Source organism: Chlorocebus sabaeus, chromosome 8, assembly GCF_047675955.1.
Source record: "Chlorocebus sabaeus isolate Y175 chromosome 8, mChlSab1.0.hap1, whole genome shotgun sequence".
NCBI classification, from domain to species: domain Eukaryota; kingdom Metazoa; phylum Chordata; class Mammalia; order Primates; family Cercopithecidae; genus Chlorocebus; species Chlorocebus sabaeus.
Window position 1 is genome coordinate 76,991,078 of NC_132911.1, and position 26,363 is coordinate 77,017,440.

A 26,363-nucleotide genomic window follows, 5' to 3' on the forward strand; every position below is an offset into this window, starting at 1 on the left:
ACAGCACTTTCCCCCAAATAAACCCCCTTCCTGTCTGGGGACTACACTGCCTTTGCAGGACTAACAAATCAGCTACAAGATTAGAAGTTATGGCTTAGCAGTGATGCAACTGGAAGCTGCAAGATTCTAAACCTCCCCAAATGGCTCCTGGGAATGAAATCACTATTGTGAAACCTAAGATCAGTGCTTGAGATATTTTGCAGACCCTGCATTCGATGGATCAGCCGGCACCTCCCAGATCAATAAACAGGCTCATCTAGTCTTGTGGCCCCCACCCAGGAAGTGGCTCAGTACAATAGGACAGTTTTGACTCCCTACGATTTCATCTCTGACCCGACTAATTACCACTCCTGACTCACTGGTCCCCTACCCACCAAATTATCCTTAAAAACACCAATCCTCAAGTTTTCAGGGAGATTGATTTTTTTTTTTTTTTTTTTTTTTTTGGAGACGGAGTCTTGCTCTGTCGCCCGGGCTGGAGTGCAGTGGCCGGATCTCAGCTCACTGCAAGCTCCGCCTCCCGGGTTTACGCCATTCTCCTGCCTCAGCCTCCCGAGTAGCTGGGACTACAGGCGCCCGCCACTTCGCCCGGCTAGTTTTTTGTGTTTTTAGTAGAGACGGGGTTTCACCGTGTTAGCCAGGATGGTCTCGATCTCCTGACCTCGTGATCCGCCCATCTCGGCCTCCCAAAGTGCTGGGATTACAGGCTTGAGCCACCGCGCCCGGCCGAGATTGATTTGAGTAATAATAAAACTCTGGTCTCCCACACAGCTGGCTCTGCATGAATTACTCTTTCTCTATTGCAATTCCCCTGTCTTGATAAATCAGTCTGTCTAGGCAGTGGGCAAGGTGAACCCGTTGGTTGGTTGCACCTCCACCAAACTCCTATTAGGGTTACTGTTAGCATCACTCATTAGTCTGATGTTTACGTACAATGTGTGTGTGTTGCTTGTCTTCCCAACTGGTCTATAATTCTTTATGGAGAGGAGTAGTATCTTTATATTAAGGGAGGAGACCACCCCTCATATTGTCTTATGCCCAATTTCTGTCTCTAAAGAAAGAAAAAGTAAAAACTAAAAGGCAGAAATGAAATCCACAAGCAGACAGCCCGGCACCACACCCTGGGCCTGGTAAAGATCGACCCCGACCTAATCGGTTATGTTATCTATAGATTACAGACATTATATAGAAAAGCACTGTGAAAATCCCTCTTCTGTTTTGTTCTGATCTAATTACTGGTGCATGCAGCCCCCAGTCACATACCCCCTGCTTGCTCAATTGATCACAACCCTCTCACACTCACCTCCTTAGAGTTGTGAGCCCTTAAAAGGAACAGGAATTGCTCACTCGGGGAGCTCGGCTCTTGAGACAGGAGTCTTGCAGATGCCTCCGGCCGAATAAGCTCCTTCCTTGTTTAACTTGATGTCTGAGGAGTTTTGTCTGCGGCTCGTCCTGCTACAATATTTACTGTACATCATCCTAGCGCAGTACATTTCACATAATAGGTACTCAATAAAGGATGTTTAATAAGTACATACGTAGTTTGGATATTGATGAGACACTTATAAATGCAAAAATAAAGCAATGTATATAATTCATAATGAGACCATTAGTTTATATTAGCAATGGGATAGACTAAAATATGGGTTAAAACACAATTATTTAATATGGTAGACATAAGAATTTAGGAAACTTATAGATTTCAAAGTGTTGTTTAGGAAATAGTCCAAATCAAAAACAGTCTTGGGAAATGCAACAGCATGGGGAATGTCATCTAGGTTTTATGGGAATCTTTCCACAGTATCTCTGCCTACTGGCATCCAGAATCACAGATGTGTACTTACCTGACAGGGGAGATACCATGATCACAGGATCATCAATGATTCCAATGGTGAGAAATCAGTACCTGGCAGTAGAAATCGGCACTTTACTGTGGGAAAGCCTGAATGGTTAGGAACCATGTGGGATATGAAGTCAAATCTGCTACCCCAAACCTTCAATCTTTGGTTTCAGGTGGTGCTCTTAGGATCATCACAAAACAGACTGAATCTCTCCCCTCAAAACAGTCCCATTAAATGATGTAAAGTCAACTGTACTTGTAGTCTTACTCCATGAACTCAGGTTTGCAAGAAATATAATTTTACTCAAGGGATGACTTTTAAATCACTGAAATCACACCGAATTCTCTTTCCTAATCCACTCCAGCCCAAAGGCACTACCTCCTAATACCACCTCACTGGGGGTTAGGGCTTCAGCATGCAAATCTGGGAGAAAACAAATATGCAGTCCATAATACTAGGTTCATCATGTGCCGTAGCCCGTATTCCCTTAGCCTCTATCCCCATTCCACTGTATTATTTCAAAACAGAACTTACTTCCCAAGGGACCATTAGAGCCTGAAGAAGAGATCTCTTCTGATGCATCATCATTTTTCCTGGCAGCACAAATATTCCGCTCTTCCTGCTAACACTAACACTAATTGAGCACTTACTATTTCCCTGGCTCTTTTTTTTTTTTTTTTTTTTTGTCGGTAGAGATGAGATCTCACTATGTTGCCCAGGCTGGCCTCAAACTCCTGGGCTCCAGTGATCCTCCCACCTTGGCGTCCCAAAGTGCTGGGATTACAAAGTGAGCCACTGTGCCTGGCTGAGGTTTTGTTTTAAACTCTTTACATTTACTAAGCCCTTTAATCGTGCAGGTATTATTACTATTCACATTATACAAACAAGAAAATTGAGACATAATTTACCCAAGGTCACACAGCTAGTGAGTAACTGGTAGGGAATATTCCAACCTAAGCAGTCTTAATACTAGAATACAGTGCCTTAGTTACTCAACACTTAAAGTGTACCACCTTAAAGACAACAACAAGAAGTGTGTGAAAATGTGGAAAGGCTTTGATGATGTTGGATACGTGATAAACAGAAAAGCTTTTAAATTAAACTTTTTAGTCAGTTATCACACACATACTGAAAAGTGCATAAACGATGTTCAGTGAATTTTCATAAAGTGAACACACTGATGTAACCATTACCCACATCAAGGAACAGAAAACAGAGCCGGGTGTGGTGGCTCAGGCCTGTAAACCCAGCATTTTGGCAGGAGGATAACTTGAGGCCAGGAGTTGGAGATCAGCCTGAGCAACAGAACGAAATCCTGTCTCAAAGGAAAAAAAAAAAAAAAACAACAATAACAGACCACCCATCCCCACTTAGACTTTCCTTTTGTGCTAAGTTTCAAAATTCAAAATAAGCATTCACTTATTATTTTCTACAAACTGCATTCTATAGTCGTCTCAAACCTTGATTCAGATACATTTCCATTAGTAGTATAGTCTTTCTAAAGCAGTGATTTCAAAATGTGGTGCCCAGCCAAGTAGCATTAGACTTTCAAATTCCGGGACCCCAAGCTAGACCAGCAGAACAGGAATTCTGGGAGTGGAACCCAGCAATTTGTGTTTTAGCAAGCCCCCAGGCTGATTTTGATGCATCTTGAGGTTGGAGCAGCACAGATGTTAGTCAGTTGGAATAGCTGTGGCTCGTTGATCAAGTAGTAACAGATGAATACTAACGTTTAAAAGTGTTATGCTTGACTAACAGTGACAAGTTCTCATTACCCATCTCTTTCTGAAATACGCTACAGGCAAATGCGTTTTCATTTTAAATAACCGTGTTGTTGCTCCAGTCAAGGTTGCATTTTACAAGGAATAAGGAAGATAAAGCTGCCTCCCCCTATCCTAATCTCACTCCTCGTTCAGCACGGAGTCCTTCGGTTTACTTAACAAAGCCCTGCCCTAGACTGGCGGAAAATTCAACGCACAGAGGCAGGAACAGGTCTTGGCCAATCAGAAGCCAGGCTTGAGCCTCTCGCCCATCTCCCGCCGGCGGAAGAGACTCTCCGCGGCCACGCCCCGTGCCCTCGAGTGCGACCCAATCGTTGCTCGGCGCCCGAAGGGGCAGTACCCGCGCGAGCCATTGAACATGGCGGAGGACGCCTCCTCAGCGGCCCCAAGCCCGCGGGGCTGTGCGGATGGTAGGGATGCCGACACTACCGAGGAGCAGATGGCAGAAACGGAGACAAACGACGAGGAGCAGTTCGAGTGTCAGGAACTGCTCGAGTGCCAGGTGCAGGTGGGGGCCCCCGAGGAGGAGGAGGAGGAGGAGGAGGACGAGGGCCTGGTGACCGAGGCCGAGGCTGTGGCTGCCGGCTGGATGCTCGATTTCCTCTGCCTCTCTCTTTGCCGAGCTTTCCGCGACGGCCGGTCAGAGGACTTCCGCCGGACCCGCAACAGCGCCGAAGGTGAGGGCGGACCGCGTCCGGGCTGGGGACTATGCGGGGGCCGGATGCGGGCCCCGAGGCGCGCGGCAGAGGGCTGGTTCCCAACGTCGCCGAGGGAGGTGGGGAGAGAGGGGCTGCTGCGGGCGATTAGCTGAGAGTCCGAGGCTCCGGGCCGAACTTGTTCGAATCCCGGTTCCGCCCGGTGTCAGCATCTGAGTTTTTCTCAGATTGTTTTCCTATTCGATAAAATGAAAATAAGACCCTGTTTAGGTTTGATGCAAGCATTAAATGATTTAAAATGTATACAGTTCCACTCAACCCAGTACGTTTGTCTCTTGGCGCTTTCTCAGCCAAAATACTCAGGTATTCCTGTGGTAATATTCAGCAGTCACTGTGGCCTCCAGTGACCCCCCCCATCAGTGTTATATGTTAATTTGTGAGCTATTAAACCTCATTTGGCCTGCTGGCTGTACAGCAGTTACTTTCTGTATAGTCTCCAAATAAAAGTAAATGCTGGCCACATGCCTGTAAGTCCCAGCTACTTGGGAGGCTGAGCGGGGAGGATCGCTTGAACCCAAGAAGCAGAGGTTGCAGATCGTGCCAGTACAGTCCTGCCTGGGTGACAGAGTGAGACCCTGTATCAATAAATAAATGAATGAATGAAACCGTTCATGAAATCTGCTGCTTAGACAGCCTATAAGTGATGGACAAAGACATAGATCCATAGAAAAAAACGAGCATAGTTTTTTCAGTCTGAGGTTCTCCCAGCTCAGATGTTTGAGTTGATTAGCGGGGCCTCCCCGATCCCGCCCCTGTCCCAAGATGGGGTTTCACTGTCTCCCAGGCTGGAGTGTAGTGGCGCCATCACAGCTCACTGCAGCCTCAGCCTCCTCAGGCTCAAGTATCCTCCCGCTGCAGCTTCTGGAGTAGCTGGGTCTGCAGACCTGCACCACCACCCGCAGGTGTAAGATTACAGGCGTGAGCCACCGCGCCTGGCCTAGTGTAGCTTTTTGAAAAATAACAGAAAGATGTTCTGGTACTTCATTCATAGTTGGCGCTAAAATTACAGTGCAAGTATATGTTTATAATACTATAATTATGCTATTTAATAAAATTTTCAGAAAGACATATTGACATTTCATCTTCACCATAATCCTGTGAGTTAGGCAAATAATCTTAGTTTAAGGTACTGATAGGTTAAAAGGGAGTGTTTCAGCTCCATGCTTTACCTTCCAGTTCCAGGATCTTTCCTCTATATTGCAGTTAACTCTGGAGCCAGGGATACTTAACATTAAGTAGAAAATTAAATTCTGGAATGAAGCTAGTTCCTCAGAATTATTAAAAAGTTCTCTTAGAGTTGGAGACATCAGTATGAACTGTTTAGCTCATGTAGGTATAGATGACTTAGAAATATTTACATATGCATGTGTAGACATAGGTTACTATACACACATGTATTTCCTTGCTGTGTCAGATAAAAGGGCACAGAAGCAACCTAACTTTGAGTACACCTAGCATCCCGATCTTGGTTTCTAATACCATTCTCCAATAAAAGGAACCAGGGCTGTTTGGAGAAGTGACTGATTATGGAACTAGGACAGGAAATATACAAAGTAAACCTGGAGCATCTTGTAGTGCCAGGAAGCAAGGAAGTGCAAAAAAAAAACAACCAGACAGACAAAAAACACCTCAGTGGTGGGGTTAGAAAGGGACACAGAAGCCATCTGCAAGACCTCCCAGTGGCCACAGCTGAACCACTAGTGCAAGAACGTAAAGTGGTATTAGTGTATAAGCTTAAAGTATAAAATAAATATCCATGAGTCCATACTGATGTGAATAAATAATTGAATAAATGGGAGAAGAGGCAAATCTTGCATGCAGTATTCCAAGTATTAATAATTTGATGTCGCTACCCCATCCTCAAGGAGGTGGAACATAACTCCTTGAGTGTGGTTTGCACACAGTGACTTTCTTCCAAAGAGTACGGTATGGAAAGGGGGCAAGAGAGAGTTAAGTTCACAGTGGAGAAACCTGACAAACACTACACTGCCCTGAACAGGGCCAACATCAGCAGTAATAGTTGGTGATATGTTCATTTGTAACATATGTAATGGTGATATGTTCATTTGTAATGAAATATGTTCATTTGAAATGAAAATAGAACTTTATCATTGTGGTCTTATTCCCAAAAACCCATCACTTCAGTCTTATTGTGAGAAAAGCATCAGACAAATCCCAGAAGGACATTCTACAAAATACCTGACCAGTATTCAAAATGTCATCATCAGAACCAAGGAAAGTCTGAAAAACTCTTATAGACAACAGGCTCCTAAAGAGATAAGACTAAAAGTAATATGGTGTCCTGAATGGGATCCTGCCACAGAAAAAGGACATTAAGTAAAAACTAAGGAAATCTGAATAAAGCATGGATTTAGTTATTAATAATGTGTCAACACTGATTCATTAATGTAACACAACATACTAATGTAAAATGTTAAAAAAAAAAAGGAGAAATTGCTTCAGGGTATATGGAACCTATCATTTTTACAGTAATTATGTGAGTTTAAAACTGTTCTAGAAAATAGTTGATTTTTTTTAAAGAAAAGAAAAAAAAACCCTGTTCATAAAAACATCCCAGAGCCAAGGTTAAAAACAGATTAACAACAAAAACCCAACTTCAGAGTTGTAGCTCAAGACTGGAGGAATAATCTAGGCTACTCTCATTATTTTAAAGTTAAGGGCACAGAAACCAAAGAGAGTCAGCTATTTTTCAAGTTGCACTGCTAGTCAGTGGCCAATAAGCAAACTGAACAGTGTTATTTTTGGGTTCCCATTTTTAATTTTTAAGGACTTTTAATTTGTTATTTTATTGAATCTCAGTTTTCAAAATTGTAAAAATATACAATTCTTGATGCTTTCTAGAAAATTCTTGATTCTTTTATTTAGACTCAGAATTACTCTCATATCTCACAGATCCCAGATAATACCTTTTATAGACTGTTAACCCTACCGTGGGAAGCAGTGTAGGATAACAATTAAGAACATGGACTCTGGAGTAAACTGTCCCAGTTTGATTCCTGGCTCTGCTAGTTTTTAGCTTTAACCCTGTCAAAAGAAAAAATTACAACTAAGTTTAGTTTAAAGACCTCACTTGGCTTTATTGTGATTCTGGATTCAGGTAATACTTTATTCCATAAAATAAGTGCTCAATGAATTGAGCAGTTGGAGGTTGAGTTTATGGACAGTAAGGACTTAAGGAAGCTGAAACAGAACAAAAAGAAGATTGGTTGTTTCACAATTACTTGTAAGGCTGGGTCAGGGAGACAGAACAATAGATCTGTGGGATGCAGAATGGATGTTGTGTTAGCAGGCATGAAAGCAACAGTAATTTGCTTGTACGTATGTCTCCATCAGAGCTCTTGACTGGTTAGGCGCATTATCAGTGAGCAATGGCATTTTGAAAGGAATCTTTTCCAAGCAGTAGATCTCAATAATGGGTTTAAAATATTGAGTAAACCATGGTGTAAACAGAGGCACTGTCGTCTAATCTTGTTCCATTTCTAGAGCACAGGCTGAGTTGATATAGCATAATTTTTAAGGGCCGTTAGATTTTCAGAATAAGAAATGGGCAATCGGTTTAACTTAAAGTCACTAGCAGCATTAATCCCTAACAAGAGAGTCAGCCTGTCCTTTGAAATTTTGAAGTTAGGCATTGACTTCTCTCTGGCTATGAAAGTTCTCTATGACATCTTCTAATATGAGGCTGTTTCATCTACAATGAAAATCTGTTGTTGGCTTGATGCAGTGGCTAACACCTGTAATCCCAGCACTTTGGGAAGCCAAGGCAGTTGGATCATTTGAGGTCAGGAGTTTGACACCAGCCTGGCCAACATGGCGAAACCCCATCTCTACTAAAAATACAAAAATTAGCTGGGCATCGTGGCATACACCTGTAATCCCAGCTACTCAGGAGGCTGAGGCACGAGAATCGATCACTTGAACCTGGGAGGTGGAGGCTGCAGTGAGCCGAGGTCACGCCACTGCACTCCAACCTGGGTGACACAGCGAGACTCTGTCTCAAAAAAAAAAAAAGAAAAATCAGTTTAGTGTAACCACCTTCATTTGTGATTGTTGCTAGATCTTCTCAATAACTTGTAGCTTTTACTTCAGCACTTGCTGCTTCACCTTGAACTTCTATGTCATAGAGATGGCTTCTTAAACTTCATGAACCAACAATCTCTGCTAGCTTCCAACTTTTCTTTTGCGGTTTTCCCACCTCTTTCAGCCGCCTTAGACTTGCTCTGTATTAGGCTGTGGCTTAAAGGAATGTTGTGGCTAGTTTGATTTTTTTCTATCCAAGTCAAACTTTCTCCATGTGAGCAATAAGGCTCTTTTACTTTCTTATCATTTATGTGTTCAGTGGATTAGAACTTTTAATTTCCTTTGAGAACTTTTCCTTTGTATTAACAACTTGGCTGTTAGGCACAAGAGGCCTATGTTTCAGCCTGTTGTGGCATTTGACATCCTTTCCTCACTAAGCTTAATCATTTCTAGCTTTTGATTTAAAGTGAGAGACATGCACTTCCTTTCACTGAAACACTTGGAGGGCATGTAGAGTTACTCATTGGTCTAATTTCAATATTGTTGTGTTTCAGGAAATAAGGAGGCCTGAAGAGAGGGAGAAACGGGAGGAGCTGGTCAGTGGAGCAGTTAGAACACACACAATATTTATGGAATAAGTTTGTGTCTTATATGGCCTTGATTTGTGGAACTCCAGAACCTTTACAATAGTAACATCAGAGGCTATTGATCACAGACCACCATACAGATACAATAATAGTGGAAAATGTTTGAAATATTGCAAGAATTATCAAAATGTGACAGGTACAGGTACTGTTAGAAAAATGGGGCGGGCACATTGGCTCACACCTGTAATCCCAGCTACTCGGGAGGCTGAGGCGGGAGAATGGCATGAACGTGGGAGGCAGAGCTTGCAGTGAGCGGAGATGAGCCCCTGCACTCCAGCCTGGGCAACAGAGCAAGACTCCGTCTCAAAAAAAAAAAACATGGTGCCATTAGACTTGGCTCAAGCTGGGCTGCCGTAAACTTTCAATTTATAAAAAACATGCTATCTGCAAAGCACAATAAAATGAGGTATGCCTGTACCTATCCTTGGTGGTACTCATTAAAATTTTAATTAGTTACTTACATAACTTTTTGTTTAATTTGTGTCATCTCAGATTAAAACCTTCATGGGGGCAGAGACTGGCTATCTTAGTCATCACCTCCTAACATAGGCTGGCAGTAGATGTTCAGTAAATATTGAATGGCTTGTGTTTAAATTCTATATAAATTTTGTGTTTTCTTAAAATCCTGTTAAATTCTATTATGATTGTGTATGGTCCAGATAATCTCTGGTATAGCATAAGATTATGTTAGAATTGAGGGAGGAAATTGGGTAAAAATATATTTGTCTTATATGCCTAATTGCTAAAGAACTGCTTTTCAGTTTGCTAGTTTTTTAAGCTTTTTATATACACCAGCCAAGCCCTGGGTTAAGTGTAATGGTAGTAGTGGCACTGTCAGGTCTTAGGTTAGACATTATTTCCTCAGAGAAGCCTTCCCTGACACCTCCTCTGTGCAGAAGATACTTAAACACACAGATTTCTTGTTATATGCTTCCAAAGCATTCTGTACTTGTCTTTTTAAAGTTTTCGCCACATTTTTACTTCAGTAGTTCAATCGCTTGTCTCATTGCTACATGGTAAAAAGCTCACTGTGGTCCATGAGTATGGCTTACTTGGTATTGTTTGTAGTCACTGCCTGACTCAACATCTGGGTGGGCATTCAAGTTTTGGTGAGGTTAATATTAATATGTTTTAAAATATAGCTCTGTAAGCTAAGCAGACTCACTTAATTGAAACATTGATAAAAATAATATAAAATATTTTCTGTTATATGACATGTTTCTAGGTATAAGTTTCCAACCAGTGATTTTACACATTTTACAATTTGTATCTAAATCTTTTTTGTTAATGTAGACTGCTACTTGTGAAAGAATTTTCAACAATTTTTATTCTGCATGTGAAAGTTATATTTTGTAAGAAATGTCTTCATTGCTATTCTTTTTTTGTTCTGATTTTTAATTAGATCTTAAATGTACAACTCTATGATAATTTTTACAACATGTTTGTAGCCTATTACTGAACAAACCACACAGTGGCACTACTGGATCAAGTTTGATTTTAATAAAATTTACTTTTTTTCTTTTTTAGCTATTATTCATGGACTATCCAGTCTAACAGCTTACCAGTTGAGAACGATATACATATGTCAGTTTTTGACAAGAATTGCAGCAGGAAAAACCCTTGGTAAATATGTGTTTTTATTTTATATTGGAAATATTTCAATCTGTGTCTAAATGTAAGACAATGAGAAGAAACAGATTTTTTTGAGGGGGGAGTTTGCCTGCAAGTGTTTGGTGCATAGGGGTGTGAGTGTGTGTGTGTGTGTGTGTGTGTGTGTGTACACACATACAGTCATATCTAAAGCAAGTAAAAGAAATGTAGTCCCTGTCATCTTAGAACATTGGTTCTCAAACTTCAGCCTGCTCCAGAATTACTTAAAGGACTTACTAAAAAAAAAAACATAGTGCTGAGTCTCCCTACATCCCATGAGTTTCAGATTCAGTAGGATGGGTATGGGGCTCTGAAATGTACATTTCTAATAAATTCCCAGGTGATTCTGATGCTACTGTTGGGGAAGTGTGTTTCATTGACTCTATTTCGTAACTTTGTGGTGACTCCAATCATATACACTCTGTTTTTTACTGGCAACTATTATATTTGAAACCTTTTATTTGAACTTGATGCCAGCACTTATTTATGTAAGAAGTACAGTTTATAGCTGTAATCTCTCTCCCTTGTCTCTGTAGTTCATTTTAGATTGTAATGGGCAAGCCTGATTCAGTTTATCAGCAATGGCTGGTATTTACAACATGGTCATTTTAAAAGGCTATTTGATGCAAATAATTTTATATTTAGATTGGTTTTTATAATTTACAAAATACTTTTCCAACAATCCTGAGTAGTGGGCAGTACTTACATAAAACTGCTTGCTTATTGAAGTGTTGTCTTACATAAAATCCCAGTGTATTAGCACCACTGTCAAGGCTCCCACTAAAGTAGCTCTGGCTGATGCAGTCAGCTTTGTTTGGGGCGTGAGGGTAGGTCTGGAGTTGGTGCCAGTACCATAAATGGACAGAACTAGATAGAGGCAGAATTGTTGTGAAAGAAACAGAGCTATAGGTAGGCCTGGGCCAGTTGCTGGAGAAGTAGCAGGTTGGAGCAAAATTCCAGACCATGCATACTATAAGTTGACACTGTTGTTAACAGGGTTGTTTTCCAAATTAAGGTGGAAAAGTATTCTAAAATGCCTGGCAGTGCTTTACACATAGCAGTTGTTCAGTACATCTTAGTTGCTTCCTGGATAACCTTTTCTCCAAAAAAGGCAGAGGGAATCCAGATTTTATGTGTGATCTCATGGTTTAATCTTGGAATTTACCAGGATACTCTTTTGGATATATCCTAGATATAATGGGCAAGGGTTAGCTATCAAGAATCAATGTATTTCACCATAATACACTCAACTGAAGCAGCATTTAAAATTTTATGTGTTGAATTTTCAGCTATACATAAGCCCTTTTTTTTTTTTTTTTTTTTTGCTCTATAGTGGCACTGCTAATAGAGATATGTGAGCCACATGTCTAATTTAAAAATTTCTAATAGCTATGTTAAGAAAAGTAGGCCAGGCATAGTGACTCACACCTGTAATCCCAGTGCTTTGGGAGACCTAGGCAGGCGGATCGCTTGAGCCTAAGAATTTGACACCAGCCTAGGCAACATAGCGAGACCCTGTCTCTACAAAAAATTTAAAAAATTAATGTGGTGCTCAGGAGACCAGGTAGGAGGATCGTTTGAGCCCAGGAGGTTGAGGCTGTGGTGAGCTGTGATTGTGCCACTTCACTTCAGCCTGAGTGACAGAATGAAACTCTATCATGAAATTTAGAAATCCCCATTCCAGCAGGTGTAGCTAAAAAAATAAATAAATAAAATAGGTGGAATTAATTTTGATAATCTTATTTAACTCAATATTTCTCAAACACTATGTCAACAAGTAATCAGTGTAAAAAATGTTAGTAAGGCCAGGCATGTGGCTCACACCTGTAATCCCAGGTCTGGAAGGCTGAGGTGGGCGGATCACTTGAGCCTAGGAGTTTGAGGCTGCAGTGAGCTATGATCACACCGCTGTACCCTAACCTGGGCAGCACATCAAGACCCCCATCTCTTAAAAAAAAAATGAAATATTTTACCGTTTTTGGAGTAAGTCTTTGAAATCTCATGTGTATTTTATACTTAAGGTACATCTCAATTCAAACTAGTCATACTTTAGCTGTTCAGTAATTATGTATGGCTAGTAGCTACCATATTGGGTTTAGTCTCCTACCCCACATAACTTTGACAAGATTGGACATGTTTGGCCTTAGACCCCCACGTAGCTGCAAAATACAGCAGATGTCTTAAAGGGGAATGCTTGTCATCCTCCTCTCATGGAACTTTAAGCTTTTTTTTTTTTTTAGACAGGGTGTCTCTCTGGCCCAGGCTGGAATGCAGTGGTGCCGTCATAGCTTATTGCAGACTCAAACTCTTGAGCTCGCGTGATCCTCCCACCTCAGTCTCCTGAGTAGCTAGGACTACAGGTGCACTATCAGGCCCAGCTAATTTTTAAATATTTTGTAGAGACGAGGTCTCATGTTGTCCAGGCTGGTCTTGAACTCCTGGCCTCAAGTGACCCTCCCGCCTAGGCCTCCCAAAACTCTGGGAGACTTAATGTACCTTTCTACCACAGCCTATTGCATTGCCCTGGAACTCAGCACATGTCCTGTGGAGAAAAACCAATCATGTTTGCAGTTCCTCTAGTTTCCAGTCGACTGTGCCAGCCCCAAGGAAACCACCAAAAGCTGTTCTTATTTGTCTTTGCCCAGTAAAGTCGCTCTGGCTGGAGTACACTGGATCCTCAACCTTATGCAAAATCAGCGAATCAGCATCTCACCTCAGAAGGGATTCTCTCTGGAATTTTAGTTCATCTGATTTTCATTGCTTTCGATGGCTATCCCATGTCTTTAGCAACATGATTTTGGAGTTTAACTGTTTTCTAGTTGTAGTGTGAGTGTTTTGTTTGCTGCATATACTACATCCCACCTGGAAGTAAATGTCTATACTGTAAATTTTTTGAAGCTAAGAGCTAACATACATTTTTCTATATGTCACATTTATAAGAAGGAAGGCAGATAAGTGAGAAGGGTTAAGTAATGTCAGTCAAGAAATACTTATTTGAAAATGTATGTTGAAATTAGTTTCTGAAAGAAAGCAAACAGATGAAAAATGAGGAAGAAAAATTAGGCAGTCTACCTTTGCATCTTCATTTTACTACTTTTGAGACACAGTAAGTGATTTTTAAGTGTCTTGGTGTCTGCTTCTACTACTTGCTAGGTGTGTGACCTCTCTAGCTCTCAGATCTTACTGTATAAAACGAGTGCCACAGTGCCTGACACTCAGTGTTAGTTATTAGCATGAATATCTTTTGTACACCTTTCTTACCTTATGCTGCCCCATTTTTCTGAAGTGTTCTCCTTCCCATCCTTGGTACTCTACACTTAGTTTATCTGTTTATCCTAAATGCCCCAATTTGGATGACTTCTGTTTCATGAAGGATTCACTTCTAGTATTCCTACTTAGAGTGAATACCCTGTTCCTCAAATACACTAGATTCTGCTTGAGAATTTAATCTCTGGGAGATGGGTGTAGGCGTCAATATTTTTTTTTTCTTTTTTTTTCTTTTTTTTTCTTTTTTTTTTGAGACGGAGTCTTGCTCCATCACCAGGCTGGAGTACAGTGGCACCATCTTGGCTTACTGCAACCTCCACCCCCTGGGTTCAAGCGATTCTCCTGCCTCAGCCTCCCGAGTAGCTGGGACTACAGGCGTGCACCACCATGCCTGGCTAATTTTTCTATTATTAGTAGAGACAGAGTTTCACCATGTTGCCAGGATGGTCTCGATTTCTTGATCGGTAGATCACGAGATCCACCTCCCAAAGTGCTGGGATTACAGGCATGGGCCACCGTGCCTGGCCATGCATCAGTATTTTTCAAAAGCTCTTCAGATGTTTCTGAGGTATAGCAAACATGGAGAACCATTGGCATAATGCACAATACCATTAAAGTACCAGTTATATTGGTTTGTCTGCATGTCTTCCTCCATAGCTAGGATGTGAATTCCACAAGGTCAGGAACTGTCTTCTTCATGTTTGTATCCTAAGTACCTGACACAACCTGGAATGTAAAGAGACTTAGTATGTGAATGAATATATTTTTATATTTAAAATGTTGGAAAAACAATTTGGAGAGGACAACAGGAAATAAAGTAAAAATATTTGAAAATACAAATATTTAAACTGCCTGCTCACTCTGGTTTTTAAAGGAAAAAAGGATGTGCTATTTAAAATTCTCTTTATTCGGTTGGACTCGGTAGCTCACGCCTGTAATCCCAGCACTTTTGGAGGCCGAGGCGGGTGGATCACCTGAGGTCAGGAGTTTGAGACCAGCCTGGCCAACATGGTGAAACCCCATCTCTACTAAAAGTACAAAAATTATCCAGGCGTGGGATGGGCACCAGCTACTTGGGAGGCTGAGACAGGAGAATTGCTTGAACCCAGGGGGTGGAGGTTGCAGTAAGCCGAGATCGCATCACTTCACTCTAGCCTGGTCAAAAGAGCGAAACACCATCTCAAAAAATAAATAAATAAAAATAAAAAATTCTCTTTATTATGCTTATTTGTTGCATACTTGCTATGGGACTACAACTGTGCTAGGATTACAGGGGTTTAGAAAAATACACTAACTGGCTCCTGCCCCCCAAAATTTGAAATATTATGCATGATAGAGTATGAAGTTTTTTGTCTTCAAGACACTTTAAAATCTAATAGGGTTGTGGAGGTAAGTATAAAGTACTGCAAGGCATTAAAAAAGGAATAATGATACAAGAATTTCTTTTTAATTAATGGAACGCTTCATGGATTTTTATGTCATCCTTGTTGAGGGGCCATGCTAATCTCTGCATTCTTCCAATTTTTATATATGTGCTGCCAAAGCAAGCACATACAGGAGATTTAGAGAAAGGACATTTCCTAGTCTCTTAGCTGCTGGGGTAAGGACAGAATTCAATAAAGAGGTGGAGTTTGCACTATGCCTGTAAGAATTGCTAGATTTTGTCAGAAAGAAAGTATAAAAATGGTAGTCTATCCACATCCTCAGATGTGGTGTGGGGGTGGGGGAAGGTAGTCTAGACAAAATGAAAACATTAGCATTATTTTGAAAATAAATTGTAGTTTACCTGGATAGTAGAACTCTTGATTTCCATATACAACTTCATAAACTTGGTCCTCACCCAGGCTTCCTAGGATAGTAAATGTTAGCACCATTTATCCAATTATTAAAACCCAAGAGTCCCCCATTTTTTCCTCATACTCTACATGCAATCAACAGGTTGTATTCTACATTCAAAATGAGTTCTAAAACTGATTAACTACTTGCCTCTTCCATCATCTTTCTAAGAGCGTGCATCCAACTTGCCTACTGACCTTCCTCCTGCCCTTTGTATTTGTTTTTTCAAGACAGGGTCTCACTGTGTCACTCATACTGGAGTGCTGTGGTGTCATCATCACTCACTGAACCTCAGACTTCTGGCTCAAGCAGTCCTCCCACCTCAGCCTCCCGAGTAACTGAGACTACAGGCACACGCCCCCACCTGGCTCTTCCTGCCCTTTGAACATCAAACTCCTCCTCAGGATCTTTGCACTTGCCATTCCCTCTGGAATGTTTTTCTTCTAGATCTTTGGGTGACTGTTCCTTCTGCTTCACGTTATGCTGTTCTCAGCCCCACTGTCACTTCTTCAGAGAGGTCTTTAACCTGTCTGAAAGAGCTTCCCCCTCCCCTACCATTCTTCATTTCCAGTACCTTTTTTATTTTTTCTAGCCCTTACTACTCTGAAACTGTATTTATTTCTCATTAGCATGTGAGCATCATAAAAGTGGGGATTTTGTCTTATTCACTGAGACATTCCAAGTTTTTAGGCAAGTGCCTATATATAGTGAGTGATCAATAAATATTTATTAAATGAATTGTAGACTGTAGATGCTAGACATATAAGACATTATAGTGAGGGCTCTTGAATGTCCGAATGGGTTGTTGCTGTGTAATTTGCTAATTAGTTATCAGTTGTTGTGAGTCTTTGTTCTGAATAACTTGATCATAATTCTTTTAGGAAAGCTTAATAATAGTACAACTATTATCTCATTATATAGTCACATAAATTCTGTGAGATAGTATTTATTTTCACCATTTTATAGGTGAGAAAACTGGCCTGTCTTGAGGTTTGTTATAGTGCATTAGACTTAGGAACCACTTAAGAATTCTGTTGCTATGACATGTTATGTAAAATAGTTTAGTTTTTAAAATTCATATTTTTGTAAAGAAATCTTCAAATGTTTGTAATCTCATCAACCTTTTTCCATTTGAAATTGATCTTAATGAGAAAATTAACTTAGAAAATAAAATCACTTCTCTAAACTGATATAAACGAGGAGCACCTAGCACATAGTATATACTCAATAAATATTTAAAGGAATGTGTTATTAAAAACTGACAAAGTTCTACTTAGCTTTCTGAGTTACTTATTTTTGTTCTGTTTTTAAAAGATGCACAGTTTGAAAATGATGAACGAATTACACCCTTGGAATCAGCCCTGATGATTTGGGGTTCAATTGAAAAGGAACATGACAAACTTCACGAAGAAATACAGAATTTAATTAAAATTCAGGTATGAATAAATAACTTATGCTTATGATTATTATATTTCTAGAAAATAAGAACATTTAACACTTAAAAGAAATTAAGAGAAACCTAGTAGAGGTTGAGCAATAGTAAAATTTAATGTATTGTTTCTCTTCAGAAATTTGACCTTTGGTTTATAGCCTTAACATGATCACTGGGGGCTGGAACTTAATGTTCCATACTTAAGTATATGTTGCCCCCATGTTGTGGAAAATTTTAAAACCAGGGATTTGTGCTCTTCCAATTGATATTTAAAGATTATGGAAAAAGTAGATAATATTTTTAATTAATGGTAAATTTTAGATTTTTCTAATCAAGAGTATGTAAAATTTTAACCATGTAGGGAGAATTTTAGTAGACAGTGAGTAGTCTAAAAAAGTCATTCAAAGATACAGTAGCTAGCAGTCAGAGCAAATACTGGGTACTTTCTTAGTTAAACTTTTTCTCTTGAGGATTTTAAAAATTTATTTTCAGGTTGAATAGAAAAGAAAAGCCAGGTCATTCCCCACCTTCCCAGGAATTAGTGTGGTGATAGTCAAGTAGAATTAGGACCTGAAGAAAAGAAAATGGGCAGAAAAACGACTGCTTCCTTTATGAATTCAACCCAGAGCAAAGAGATTTATCATGTTATTGCAATCTTTTAGACTGCTAGAGAAAGCAAGTCTTTCTTAATACACTACTGTAAAGTCAAATGGGTGACAAAGTTTATAGCAGACATTTAATATATTCCTTACTGTTTGCCAGGCACTGTTCTAAACTCTTTCACATAAAATTCTTATGTCCTCATAATAATCTGATGAAATAGGTACTACTGTTTCCACCATTTTACATATAAGGTAACTGGGGCATCAAGAGGCTAAGTAGCTTACCAAGTTTACATAGCTACCCAGATGGTAATAGTGGTCCTGTCTTACCCTGTTACCAAAAATGCCAATGTGTGAAAAAAATGATCATTCAAAAACATCTAGCTTCTTAGGTTTGTATTAGATATTTTCCAGGGATTCTGACTAGCAAATTTTATGTATCCTAATCATCACAAACATCATCTACCTCCTCTTATTTCCCTTTTACTCAAAATTAATATTTAGGTCCTAAATGTCCATGGTATGGCTTCTAATTTATTTACTAATACATGCTTTTGATTTGGTCTAAATTAGAGATAGAATGCTGGGCATTTATGAGTAAATGTGCATGGGACCAGTGCAAATTTTTCATGTCATTTCAAGCGACACTTATTTTGTCTTTGAAAAAGTATCTTTTATCAAATTAAAATTATTAAACTACATAAAAATGTTTTCAACAGAGGATTTCAGACTTACCTCAGTTATCTTAATAATTAAGTAACTATTAGATATTTTTAAACGCAGTCTAAGGTTGGTATTTTTCATCTTTTAGGCTATAGCTGTTTGTATGGAAAATGGCAACTTTAAAGAAGCAGAAGAAGTCTTTGAAAGAATATTTGGTGATCCAAATTCTTATATGGTAATTATTTAAATTAAAACCATATAATTTTAGAACTGTTTATGTAGAATGAGGAAAACTGAAAGAAAATTGGAGGAGAAAATAAATGCTTTATCTTTTAAACAGTATAGAATAATACTGTGCAATAGAAAAACTATGCAAGTCACATATGTGATTTAAAATTTTCTAATAAGCTGGATGCAGTGGCTTACACCTATAATTCCAGCACTTTGGGAGACTGAGGTGGGATGATCCCTTGAGCTCAGACATTTGAGACAGCCTGGGCAACATTGGGAGATCCTCATCTCTCCAAAAAAAAGAAATAATAAATAATGAAAAATAAATAAAATGTTCCAGTAGTCATATTAAAAAAGTAAAAAGAGGCTGGGTGCAATAGCTCATGCCTATAATACCAGTACTTTAGGAGGCTGAGGCAGTAGGACCATTTGAGGTCAGTAGTTCAAGAGCAGCCTGGGTAAAACAGCGAGACCCTGTTCTCTACGAAAAAATTAAAAATCAGCGAGGTGTGGTGGTGCAATACTATAGTCCTGAGGTGGGAGGATTGCTTCAGCCCAGGAAGTCAAGGCTGCAGTGAGCTATAATGCTGCCGCTGTGCTCCAGCCTAAGCAACTGAGAAAGACCCTGTCTCTAAAAGTAAATAAATAATAAAATAGTATAGTACTTGCATATAACATATGTACATCCTCCTGTATACTTTAAATCATCTCTAGATTATAATAACTAATACAGTGTAAATAGTTGTACTGTTTAGGAACAAAAAGATACAAAAAAGTCTGTATATGTTCAGTGCAGGTGCAACTTTTTTTCCCCCATACATTTTGTGGAAGAAATACCTGCATTTCTTTTGGGTTTATATGAAGAGTAGAACTGATGAGTCATAAGGTGTGTACATACTCAGTTTTAGTAGATATTGCCAAGCTGTTTTCCAAAGTAGTTATGTCAATTCCTCCAGTAGTGTAAAAGAATTCTAGTGGCTCCACAGATCTTACATCTGGGTTTTCATTTTAGCCATTCAGGCAAATATGTAGTGCTGTCCCGTTGGATTTTAATTTGTTTCCCTGATGAATAATCAGATTGAGCACCTTTTGATAACGTTAGTAGAAAGATTTGGAGAGTGGCTACCTTAATCCAATAAGGAACCTGGGCCTAGTTGAGAGTAGGTTGGGCAGTTTTGGCAAGGCTTTGTCTATCTCTACTATAACCCTGTCCCTGGGGTATAGCCCTCCAGAAATTTCAGCCAATAGCATGATATGTCTTTTGGGTTTCCTACCCTTATATTTTCTCCATAGCACTATGAGACTACTGAAAATTCTACTCTCCTCATACTTCCCAGAAGAGGAAAACTGACGGCCAGGAAATATTAAGAGGTTAAGATAAGTACTTAACCTCACTAATATTAATGTTGCCTCATTAGAGCAATATTAAGTACTATATTGAAACACTACTTCCCATCCCTTAGACTGGCATCAATTAAAATGTCTTAGAATACCAATAGTTGTCTCAACAAATTGAGAAATGATTGTACTGCCTGCCATAACTTCCTTTCAAGACTGTATATTGGTACTTCTTTGGGAGATCATTTTAGCAAAATCTTTTAAGCATGCATTCCAGCAATTCCACTTCTAGACAATACCCTAGAATAGCTGGTTTCACTTTTAACTGCATATTTTAAAAGCCATAAAGCTTTAAAGACAACAAAAAACCAAGGCCTTCCTGAGATAATTGCTCTGAGATTGAGCCTAAGAATTTTTTTAAAGTTCTACAGCTTTTATTGTGCAGCCAGTATTGAAAGAGCTACTGTCCAAGGAAAACACATACAATGCACAGAAGATAATGTAGAAACATGTTGAAGAGCAATACAGTAATTTCAAGTAGCCTAAATCCCTCAGTAGGTTTGAAGAATGGATGAATACGTGATGTTTTTGATCAATGTAGTACTTCATAATGGCAAAAATAACTACTTCTAGGAATATCAAATCAGCATGGATAAATATTGTAAACATAGAGTTGACTAAAATGTAGCAAGTTTCAAAAGAATACAGATCGTACAACACCATTTGTAGAGTTAAAACCATGCTAAGCAATGCTACGTGTTATTTGTGGATACACGTACGTAGTGCAAGTAAAGGAATTCATGGGAATGGTGAATTCTAAATTCAGGTAATGGTTACAGTGAGGAGAGAAAAGGGGATACAATCAGATTATGGTAGTAAACAGGGATTTTAACCATATCGATTATGTTTTATTTCTTAAACTGGGTAGTGGGTACTCTGGTTTATAACACATATCTCTTTGCATCTGTCTAAAATATAAAATATTTTTTTAAATGAGGAGAGGCCAGAAGTAGTAAGAAAAAAGTACATTAGCATGCCATTTAAAACTTAATTTTAAAAGTATCTGTGTCTCTGAGTTTATAAAGTGATTTCTTTCTAATTAAATAATATATGACAAAAATCCTTGTATCTGTAACTTTGTGTGATTTATGTTAATTCATTTCTTCTGTTTTCTTTAGCCTCTCAAAAGCAAATTGCTTATGATAATCTCTCAGAAAGATACATTTCATTCCTTTTTTCAACACTTCAGCTACAACCACATGATGGAGAAAATTAAGAGTTATGTGAATTATGTGCTAAGTGAAAAATCGTCAACCTTTCTAATGAAGGTATACATATTATTCAAGAGTGACTCTAATAATAGACTTAAAGGAAATGTTATAATAAAGGAGAATACTTGAAATAGAAATCCTTTAAAGCTAATGGGAATTTTTTGTTGTGGTTTTGTAGAAAGGTGTGGTAAAATGTTACATTTTGTGGACCTCACTAAAAGATTTATGAGTGATCTTTGTAGTACTTTTGTAACTTTTCAAAATTAGTTTAGGAAAATTTTCAAAAGAAAAAGTTGAAGGGAAAACTTAGAATGAATTAAAAATAAGAAATAGGCAAAAGCAAATATTCATTGTAATTTAAGTAAATTTTAAAGACGTTTTTAAACACATTTTTGGGGAAAAGTAGAATTGCATTAAAGAAGGGCCTTTTAAAATTTTTCTAGGCCAGGTGCAGTGGCTCATGCTTATAATCCTAGCACTTTGGGAGGCCAAGTTTCAGGAGTTCGAGACTAGCCTGGGCGACATAGTGAAACCCCTTGTCTACAAAAAAATTAGCTGGGCCGGCACGGTGGCTTGCGCCTGTAATCCCAGCACTTTGGGAGGCCGAGGCGGGTGAATCACGTGGTCAGGTCATCCAGACCATCCTGGCTAACACGGTGAAACCCCCTCTCTACTAAAAAAATACAAAAAAGTTAGACGGGCGTAGTGGCGGGCGCCTGTAGTCCCAGCTACTCCGGAGGCTGAGGCAGGAGAATGGCGTGTTTGCAGTGAGCCAAGATGGCCCCTCTGCACTCCAGCCTGGGCGATAGAGCAAGAGTCTGTCTCAAAAAAAAATAATAATAATAATAATAATAGCTGGGCATGGTGGCATACACCTGTAGTCCCAGCTACTTTTGGGGGATTGAGGCTGTAGTGACCTGAGATTGAGATACTGCACTCCAGCCAGGGTGACAAAACGAGACCCTGTCTTTAAAAAAAAGATATTTCTGGTCAGGCACAGTGGCTCATGCCTGTAGTCCCAGCACTTTGGGAGGCTGAAATGGGTAGATCGCTTGAGCCCAGGAGTTTGAGACCAGCCTGGGCAACATGGCAAAACCCCGTCTCTATAAAAAAAAATACAAAAATTTAAACAGGCATAGTGGTGCACGCCTGTAGTCCCAGCTACTTGTGGGCTAAGGCAGAAGGATCGCTTGAACCCAGGAGGTTGAGGCTGTAGTGAGCTGAGATTGAGTCACTGCACTCCAGCCTGGGTGACAAAGTGAGACCCTGTCTCAAACAACAATAAAATTTTTCTAATAACATTTTATTCTCTGTCTTGACCTTAGAAGTTTTGAGTTGACAGTGTTATAGTGGAGCATCTTGATTGAGATAATTTTTATTTCAAAATATATAGAATTTATATTTTTTTTCATGCAGCCTTTTCTCTTAAAAATTGCCTAGAGAGCATTTTGTCTATCAAATATATTTACAAGGGAAGACCACCTTCATAATGCTGATAAACCAAGCAGATAGCTAATGTAGCTGCTGGCAGTGTCATAATTATTGGTGAAAATAACAACACAGTGCCCTTTATTGGCCTGTGAACAGATATATTGGCTATGACTATCAAAGAATTACAAGGCTTAATTTAATGCTATTTGTTTAAAATGGCTTAATGCATTTCTTCCTATCCTCCTACTTCCACACACACCATTTTTTAAGGCAGCAGCAAAAGTAGTAGAAAGTAAAAGAACAAGAACAATAACTTCTCAAGATAAACCTAATGGTAATGATGTTGAAATGGAAACTGAAGCTAATTTGGATACAAGAAAAAGGTTTGTAATTTAATCAATTTGTGTATTCTTTGTTTTATGAATGTTCTGTCTTTATGTAAAATTGATGCGAGTCTTTTTGTTAAAAATAATTTTTGAGTAGCATGTTATCTTGCTGATGATTAACATTTAGGTATTTGGAGTACTGTAGAGTTATTTCATGACCTGTGCAAACTACATATGCCAAGCAAAAGTAGAGAATAAGAAAATACTACAGTTTAAATAATGTGGATAGTTTACCATTCTTACTGAGGGTATGCTTAGGAACAAAGGTGAGGTTGGACTCCTGTGCCCCTTAGTTGTTTTTAGATTTTACATGTTCTCATTATGTGATTCATGTTTCACTGTACTAAGAGTCTAGTATATTAAGATATTATTCGTATATCTTCTCTAAGGGTAAGCTCACTACTTCATCTGGTGCTTGACTGAAGAAATAGTGATTTGCTTTAATACTGGAGGAAAACAAGCTGTGTCAGTCCTGTATATTGAGAGATATGTTAAGTCTCCAAAATTATTTTTTCTTTAGGGATTTTCAGGGGTGATTTTGTCTTTTGTTTTAGAAGCTTAAGTATCTTCCCCTATTGAGGAAGCTATAACTCTGATATTATAAAGATCTTCTTTCCTATTGAACCCATGGTCTGTTTTCTCTGTTCTTCTACCTTAAACCAAGGCCAGATAATCAAATCTCTGTGGTCTCTGGATGGGTATATTTGGAAATGGATGTAATATTACTTTCTTCTTGGGACCAAGACCTAAATGTTGCAGGGACCCCATCTTATTTAGAGGCAGAGATTGGGGTTCAAGTTGGATCTACACTGCACTTGTCACATCTTAGGACTGAGGCTCTGTCATCTTATAGTGGTCCCTCCTATTGTTCCTGCCTGTCAAAGCATGACCTGTTCCTTTCATGTCTCCAAAGGCTGTACTAAAGTATTATTTCACATTGATGTACTTTTTTCTAAAACCCAGTTTAAGAAGTAGAGATTCCATATTTATTGGCCCAATTATTTCATTTTGTTTCAAAAATCAAAGTTTAATGATACTAATACCCAATACATTCTTGTGGGCAAGCCATCCTGCTCATGATTATACTGCTAATACCATGGTTCTTACAGATAATGACAAGCACACTTCCTATGGACTCTCCTTACATAGTACTACCCACTTATTTCAGATGCTCTCCTAGACACACACACAGTGCAATCCATGTGTACCGAACAGAACTCTTCATGTTCTCATTTGCCTCTCTACACCCTGCCTCTCTTTAACCTCACACATCCAGCTGTCTCTCCAAGTATTAAGAACCCCACCTCAGAAATGCTTCTCCAATCTATTTTTATCTATATAGCTTTGTACCATTCAAATCCATCCTTGACATAACTTCCAGAGTTAGCTTCCAAAAAAATAAATCTCTTTAGATCACTCCCAGCTTAAAAACTTTTTGGCTCCTATTTCCTACTAGATGAGTCAGAATTTATTGCCATGGCTTATAAAGCCTTACGTAGACCCATTGTATTTTTTTTAATATACAGTCTTATCCCTAAGCATGAACCCCTCCCTGTCCACGTACATCATACTTTCTAGCAGCACAGAACTTCTCCCTGATCTTAAAATGTTAGAAGTGTTCATACCTCTGCCCTTGCTTTGTTCCTTCTATTTGAATTCCTATCATTTTATTTTCTCCAAGGCAAGCTCTTACTTGCTATTCAATCTATCTCAGAGATCACCTGGATGAAGTCTTTCCCAGCTCTGTAATCAGAGTTGTTACTTCTGTGCTTTCATAGCATACATCTCTATAAAAGGACTTATCTTCGTTAGTAACTTATCTGTTTACCTGATTCTTTCACTAGATTGAGAATTATTTGAAGGTTCTTACTTAGCTTTGAAGCATCTTAATTAGCTTGGTATCCTTGTTGCCTAATTCATTACCAGGTATACATTAGAACTTGCTGTACAGTAGTTACAGGGAACAAAACTAAAACTAGAAACAGGGTAAAGATGAAGAATTGAGCAAATACCAAAACCATCCTGGAAGCAGAACCAGGGCAAATAAAGCATTAAATCACCAGTGTCAGGACAGTTACCAATAAGGGTTCAAGTAAAGCAAGTATAGAATCAGAAGTGTGATTGTGAGGTCAGACAAATCCTAGAAAAATTGAAACCCCCATGTTATGAAGACTAGATGAAACAAATATTTTGCTCTGATAAAGCTTATACAGTTGTTCGTTGGTGTTTGAAGGGGATTCGTCCTAGGACATCCACCCTCCGTGAATACCAAAATCTGCAGATGCTCAAGTGTCTTACAAAAATGGTGTAATAGCCGGGAACAGTGGCTCACACCTGTAATCCCAGCACTTTGAAAGGCTGAGGCAGGAGGATCACTTGAGCCCAAGAGTTTGAGACCAGCTTAGGCAACATGGCAGAACCTTGTCTTTACAAAAATTAACCAGTCTTGGTGGTGCATGCCTGTAGTGCCAACTACTTGAGAGGCTTAGGTGAGAGGATCGCTTGAGCCTGGGAGGTCTGCAGTAAGCTATGTTTGTGCCACTGCACTCCAGCCTGGCTGACCCTCTGCAAGACCCTGTCTCAAAAAAAAAAAAAAAAAAAAAAAAAAAAAAGGTGTCATATTTGCATATTACCTACATACATCCTCCCATATACTTTAAGTCATCTCTAGATTACTTAAAATATCTAACACAGTGCTAAAATAGTTGAGATGGACAGCTTCATGGAGATACTAACCTTGAACAGGGGCTTTTGTAGGATGGTTAAGATTTTTACAGATGGATAGAAGAGGAAATACCATTTTAGGAGAGAGGAATAGTACCAGTGAAAGCATGGAGGTGTAAATAGTCATGTTGTGTGTGGAAACCATTTTAACTATAGCAAATGGGAACTTAATCAATTCCCAAAAGTTCACTTGGAGACTGGTGGGGAGAACCATAAATTAAAATTGAGCCCATCAAATTGTATACTTTAAACATGTGCTGTGCTTTTTATGTATCAGTTATACCTTAATAAAGCAGTTTTTAAAACTTGAATTCATGGAAATAAAGTGCCATGGAAGAATTTTTGAAAGAGTGTTATTATAAATGCTTGACTACAGCATTAATTTTGCTTATGTCTGGAGAAGCTTGATTTGATAGCTCTTATAAGTATAAGCATGTCTGGACAAAAATTAGCCATGTTGTAATGGACTGTGTATGTCCCAGTGTTACCGAGGTTTCTTTCCAAAG

General features: G+C 39.1%; 1 protein-coding gene and 1 non-coding gene across 4 annotated transcripts in view; one reads left to right on the forward strand and one right to left on the reverse strand.

The window, feature by feature from the left end:
• The first annotated feature begins 3,906 nt into the window (after nt 1–3,906).
• Nucleotides 3,907–26,363, forward strand: part of TERF1 (telomeric repeat binding factor 1) — a 39,163-nt gene continuing 16,706 nt past the window's right edge. Inside the window, exons 1-6 of one of the 3 annotated variants that reach the window (XM_008000866.3) lie at nt 3,907–4,299; nt 10,554–10,649; nt 17,094–17,215; nt 18,625–18,711; nt 21,224–21,373; nt 23,018–23,130. In XM_008000866.3, coding sequence (XP_007999057.3) covers nt 3,981–4,299; nt 10,554–10,649; nt 17,094–17,215; nt 18,625–18,711; nt 21,224–21,373; nt 23,018–23,130 — 887 coding nt within the window. In that variant the 5' untranslated portion in view covers nt 3,907–3,980. The remainder of the gene's footprint in view (nt 4,300–10,553; nt 10,650–17,093; nt 17,216–18,624; nt 18,712–21,223; nt 21,374–23,017; nt 23,131–26,363) is intronic. The other 2 variants (XM_073018159.1, XM_008000865.3) reach the window with 2 other exon arrangements.
• On the reverse strand, nt 15,391–15,494 carry LOC119625017 (U6 spliceosomal RNA). The gene has a single exon (XR_005241166.1). It is a non-coding gene; the product is annotated as a U6 spliceosomal RNA (small nuclear RNA).